This window comes from Salmo salar, chromosome 12 (assembly GCF_965601325.2).
Source record: "Salmo salar chromosome 12, fSalSal1, whole genome shotgun sequence".
Lineage (NCBI taxonomy): Eukaryota > Metazoa > Chordata > Actinopteri > Salmoniformes > Salmonidae > Salmo > Salmo salar.
In genome coordinates this window covers 19348482-19354143 of record NC_138302.1, presented here as the reverse complement: position 1 = coordinate 19354143, position 5662 = coordinate 19348482, and the positions used below count along the sequence as shown (strand labels likewise).

Below are 5662 nucleotides of genomic sequence, written 5' to 3'. Positions count from 1 at the left end.
CCTTAAAGTTAGACTATACCTTTAATCCTTTACTCTGTGTCTTACTCTGTCAGTCTTAAGGTTAGACTATACCTTTAATCCTTCACTCTGTGTCTCACTCTGTCAGAAAATGGACAAGAACAATGACGGAGTGGTCACCATTGAAGAGTTCCTGGAGTCCTGTCAAAAGGTGGGTTTGTGTGTGAGCGTGTGTTCGTCTGTGTGATATTTCAGCATATCAGATATGATTATGTATGACATGATTTGGTTGACATCTAAATCATCACAATTTAAAGTAACTGTCCAGTGTTTCCAGATTCCTATGAAATATGACCTATAATTACTTACAATATAAGTGAAATAGTTTTCCTTCCAAAAAATTATAATTAAGTATGTTAAACAGCTTTCCTGTGTTGGAATGGTGTGGGCGTACCCCAACGACAGAATGGTGTGGGCGTACCCCAACGACAGAATGGTGTGGGCGTACCCCAATGACAGAATGCTGTGGGCGTACCCCAACGACAGAATGCTGTGGGTGTACCCCTACGACAGAATGCTGTGGGTGTACCCCAACGACAGAATGCTGTGGGCGTATACTGGTCATAAAAAAATATTAATGTACTGTAGACCGCTGATTGGTCAGCTCATTCTCCTCTAGACCGCTGATTGGCCAGTGTTTTTCTCTCCAATTCATGCTTTGGCCACAAATATGAGTATAGGACAAGTCAACAGCTTTATTTGGGTATGAGATAACAGAATATGAACTTTTAAAAGTGAGATTGTCACCAGACAGTTACATTAAGAACCTGCTTCTGCTTCTCCTAAATGAGTTTGGACACTGGCTCGCAGTTTGTGTTCGATGGGGTTGAGATCAGGTCTCTGTGCAGGCCAGTCAAGTTCTTCCACATCGATCTCGACAAACCATTTCTGTATGGACCTCACTTTGTGCACAGGGGAATTGTCATGCTGAAACAGGAAAGGGCCTTCCCCAAACTGTTGGAAGCACAGAATTATCTAGAATGTCATTGTATGCTGTAGCGTAAAGATTTCCCTTCCCTGGAATGAATGGGCCTAGCCCGAACCATGAAAAACAGCCCCAGACCATTATTTAGAGTTGGCACTATGCAGTGGGGCAGGTAGCGTTCTCCTGGCATCCGCCAAACCCAGATTCATCCGTGGGCCTTTCAGATGGTGGAGAGTGATTCATTACTCAAGAGAATGCGTTTCCACTGCTCCAGAGTCCAATGGCGGCGAGCTTTACACCACTCCAGCTGACGCTTGGCATTGCGCATGGTGATCTTAGGCTTGTGTGGGGCTGCTCGGCCATTGAAACCCACTTCATGAAGCTCCCGAAGAACCGTTATTGTGCTGAGTGTGGCAACCGAAGACAGATGATTTTTACGCGCTTCAGCTCTCAGCGGCCCCGTTCTGTGAGCTTGTGTGGCCTACCACTTCGCGGCTGAGCCGTTGTTGCTCGTGGTCGTTTACAATTCACAATAACAGCACTTACAGTTGACAGGCAGTCACTGAGCTCTTAATTAAGGCCATTCTACTGCCAATGTCTGGCTATGGAGATTGCATGGCTGTGTGTTCGATTTTATACACCCGTCAGCAACCGGTGTCGCTGAAATAGCCAAATCCACTAATTTGAAGGGGTGTCCACATACTTTTGTATATACAGTGTACAAGGTTTTGATTTAAATTATTGTGTTCAGGTCTTCTTGTTTCTGGGTTTGTTGTGTTCAGGTCTTCTTGTTTCTGGGTTTGTTGTGTTCAGGTCTTCTTGGTTCTGGGTTTGTTGTGTTCAGGTCTTCTTGGTTCTGGGTTTGTTGTGTTCAGGTCTTCTTGGTTCTGAGTTTGTTGTGTTCAGGTCTTCTTGGTTCTGGGTTTGTTGACTGTACTGTAGAAAACAGAGGGGTCCTCCTCAGATGCTTGTGCTGCTGTGGGTCTGAGGAGAGAGAAACAGAAATGAAACAAAGAGTGGCACCCCAAATGCACCCTTTATAGTGCACTACCTTTGACCAGGGCCTATAGGGCTCACTAAATAGGAAATAGGGTGCCATTTAGAACACAGTCAAAAAAGTCATCATCAAATCCCTCCCTCATTATAGACATGTCATAGTAATTGTATTGAGATGTCCATTGTTGGGTTGGTAGTTTTAAGAAATGACATCACTAGTGGTCACTAGGGGTCAACTGTTTTGCATATTGATGACATCTCCTACAATAAGCAGCAGCATATGAATGACCTTATTGCAGAATATGCTCACAGGGTGGCAGCACTGGGGAAGTTGAATTTCAGAGCAGAGTACTGGACATCCTCATCCTGTTTCTGGGTTTGAGGCAGTTGGACGGTGGAGTACAGAGGCACTTCCTGGTTTTTGGAGTGAGAGAAGTGGACGCTGGCGTAGTGAATGTCATCCTGGTTGTCTGTGGGGTTGTCCGTAGGACTCTTGACCACGCTTGAGACGTTGTCATACACTGGACCAGAGTCTCCCTGATGGGACGAGTGGGCAGACAACATGAGGAAGGAAATGTTCCACAAAGAATACACAGTCATCTTCTGATTCCAACAGACTCACCTGTCCATCGTCTGCTGTGTGTCTTGTGTCAGAGGGGGATTTGGAGGCCTTCTTCCTGTTTTGCACATTAATTAATGATGTTAACAACAAATCAGACTGCTACATTTAAGTAATGAACATAAAAATATGCATTTTCACTCACCTGAAACACATGAGTCCAGAGAGACAGAGGATGAGAACCAGAACAACAACTATGATTCCTACAGCTGCAGTCAGAACTGTTTGTTTCACTATAATAAAATATGGATGATGAGTACATGGTATGATATAATAAACTAAAAATAAACTTAAATACAGGACATTAATACAATACTTGTTAAGGGATCTTATAACCCAATGTATAGTTATAAACTAAGGTTTAATAAGACAAAGTATAGTGATTAAGATTAGATTGAAACATGTAGTTTTGTATTGAAGATGTAACTTTACCTGCTACAATGATCATCAGAGCTGTAGAGTTCATAGATCCTCTTCCATTCTGGGCCTCACAGTAGTATTCTCCTCTGTCCTCAGAGGTGATGTTAGTGATGCTGTAACTCTGTCCTGATGATTTTGGTGAGGTTACATTCTTCTTGTACCAGGTGTATTTGTCCACAGGTGGGTTGGCATCACTGCTGCAGGTCAGAGTCACTGAACTGCCCTCCACTATTTCACCAGAGGGACTGACTGACACGGAGGTGTTCTTTGGTTCATCTGGTGGACAATATGTAACACATTGTTCATAAATAGTGGTTAACATGAGGAGCATCGTGGAATTTACACTTGTGATTGAAATAAATGAAATATTAATATAAATATGTGTAACTTAGACATTAATGTAACAATACAGTATTTGTGAAGTACGTGTAGTTCCCTACAGTAATGAGATGAGTACAATAATGCAACTTGGACATAGATTGAAATAATAGATAGAATAGATGAGAGAAGATGTTACTAAAATAATACAACTGGAGGTGTATCACAGATACTCACATGTGACAGTGAGAGTCTCTTCAGGAGAGTAGAGATCCTTATGGCCTTCTACAGCACAGGAGTATCTGCCTGCATCCTCACTGCTGACTGGGTTTAGGAACAGACTGTTAGATTGGGTGGTTACATGTCCATTCTTGTACCAGATGTAGGTGGGGTTGGGGTTGTCAGTCAGAGTACAGGTGGTGCTACAGGTCAGTATCACCTTCTGTCCCTCTGTCACAGTGGCAGGAGTCACCTTCACTTGAAGACCTAAATGAAAGAGGATTAAAACACTGAGTATATCACTAAGTAATCGTTTTCAGTATTGATAAGATGTGTCATGTAGTGTTACCTGTGACAGTCAGAGTTGTTCCAGGGAAGGTGGGCTCCCAGTTTGTCTGATCTGTTCTGAATCTAATCTTATACTCAGCTGAATCCTCCTCTCTCAGGTCTGTGATTCTCAGGGTGGAGTCACTCTGCATTTTTCCAAGGTACTCCACACGACCTCCATAACCCGGGCTCAGGATTTGAGGCGCCTCATGAAGTTTTCCTTTTATATACCAGTTTGTTTCAGAGACTGTATGACCACTGGGATATGTATAAGAGCAGGATATGTTCACTGATGACCCCTTCAAGGTACAGATCCTCTGATGGGTGTAAGTCACGTGGAAATAACTGTGACCCCCAACAGCTGAAACACAAGTACATTTATCAAACGGTGTACGTATTTAGAACTGTAAAATCAACAACCATTATTCTAAATGAAATAGTAGCCCTATTTGATGTCTGTTTCACTAAACATCAATACTGACCAATGATGTATCGGATGATTTTGACAGACTTTAAATAGTGTATTAGTCACACTCACACACTGCAGGAGAATTGATGCCTTTTACAGCACAGTAGAAACTGTCTTCAGTTTTGAAGTAGACTGAGTACGAGGGGGAGGAGGCCGCTTGTACAATCTTACTGTTCCTGTACCAGATGTAGGTGGGGTTACCAGTCAGAGTACAGGTGGTGCTACAGGTCAGTGTCGTTGACCACCATGTAGTGGTCACCTTCACCTGCAGGTCTGGAGTAGATAACAACATTAAACCCTCAATGACCTGTTGTCTAGTTCAAATGAGGCAGGAGCGGACGTTCTCAAATCATCAATTCAGACATTCCTATTATAACCATACTTTCATATTTATATTATTTAAATACAAATCAAGACAATTATCCTGAACCAATTAAAGAGATCAACACTATATATAATATCACTGTACCTGTAACAGACAGAGTGATTAAACAGATCAACACTATATATAATATCACTGTACCTGTAAAAGACAGAGTGATTAAACAGGTCAACACTATATATAATATCACTGTACCTGTAACAGACAGAGTGATTAAACAGATCAACACTATATATAATATCACTGTACCTGTAACAGACAGAGTGATTAAACAGATCAACACTATATATAATATCACTGTACCTGTAACAGACAGTGTTTAAACAGATCAACACTATATATAATATCACTGTACCTGTAACAGACAGAGTGATTAAACAGGTCAACACTATATATAATATCACTGTACCTGTAACAGACAGAGTGATTAAACAGATCAACACTATATATAATATCACTGAACCTGTAACAGACAGAGTGATTAAACAGATCAACACTATATTTAATATTACTGTACCTGTAACAGACAGTGTGATTAAACAGATCAACACTATATATAATATCACTGTACCTGTAACAGACAGAGTGACTCCAGGATAGCCAGAATATTTCCCTCCTTCCTGATCTGTTATGAATCGGAACTTGTACTCAGCTGAGTAACTCAATCTCAGGTCTGTGATTTTCAGGGTGCAGTCTTTATTCTTATCGCTACGGTACGTCACATGACCTTTGTAGTCTGGGTCATCTCTCAGATTTACATAATTTTCCAAAGCATCAATTTTAGTGAACCAGAAGGTTGTTGTGACTTTATGACCTCTGGGATATGCGTAAGAGCAGGACAGATCCACTGTTGACCTCTTCAAGGAACAGATACTCTGAGTGGTGTAAGTCACACTCCAGCCATTCTGACCCAGTACCACTGAAACACAGTCACACAACACAATGGTATCAGAATTAGGACAAGATCTA

The 5662-nt window shown here is 41.7% G+C and overlaps 1 protein-coding gene across 1 annotated transcript; it reads right to left on the bottom strand.

Annotated features, from left to right (window-relative positions):
* Window positions 1-693: 693 nt before the first annotated feature.
* Window positions 694-4197, bottom strand: LOC123725440 (uncharacterized). The gene is made up of 7 exons (XM_082958440.1): window positions 3865-4197; window positions 3534-3782; window positions 2991-3254; window positions 2704-2791; window positions 2562-2616; window positions 2250-2476; window positions 694-1927 (listed from the first exon to the last, which is right to left on the bottom strand). Exons 1-7 carry the CDS (start codon window positions 3992-3994, stop codon window positions 1846-1848), a joined length of 1095 nt encoding a protein of 364 aa, XP_082814566.1. The 5' UTR covers window positions 3995-4197; the 3' UTR covers window positions 694-1845.
* Window positions 4198-5662: the final 1465 nt, after the last annotated feature.

Excerpts from the sequence above, each read along its gene's own strand:
- LOC123725440 (XM_082958440.1), bottom strand. The coding sequence starts at position 3,994 with ATGCAGAGTGACTCCACCCTGAGAATCACAGACCTGAGAGAGGAGGAT. Across the intron at positions 3,783-3,864 it reads AACAACTCTGACTGTCACAG|GTCTTCAAGTGAAGGTGACT; the intron begins GTAACACTACAT and ends TCTTTCATTTAG. Across the intron at positions 2,477-2,561 it reads ACACAGCAGACGATGGACAG|GGAGACTCTGGTCCAGTGTA; the intron begins GTGAGTCTGTTG and ends TCGTCCCATCAG.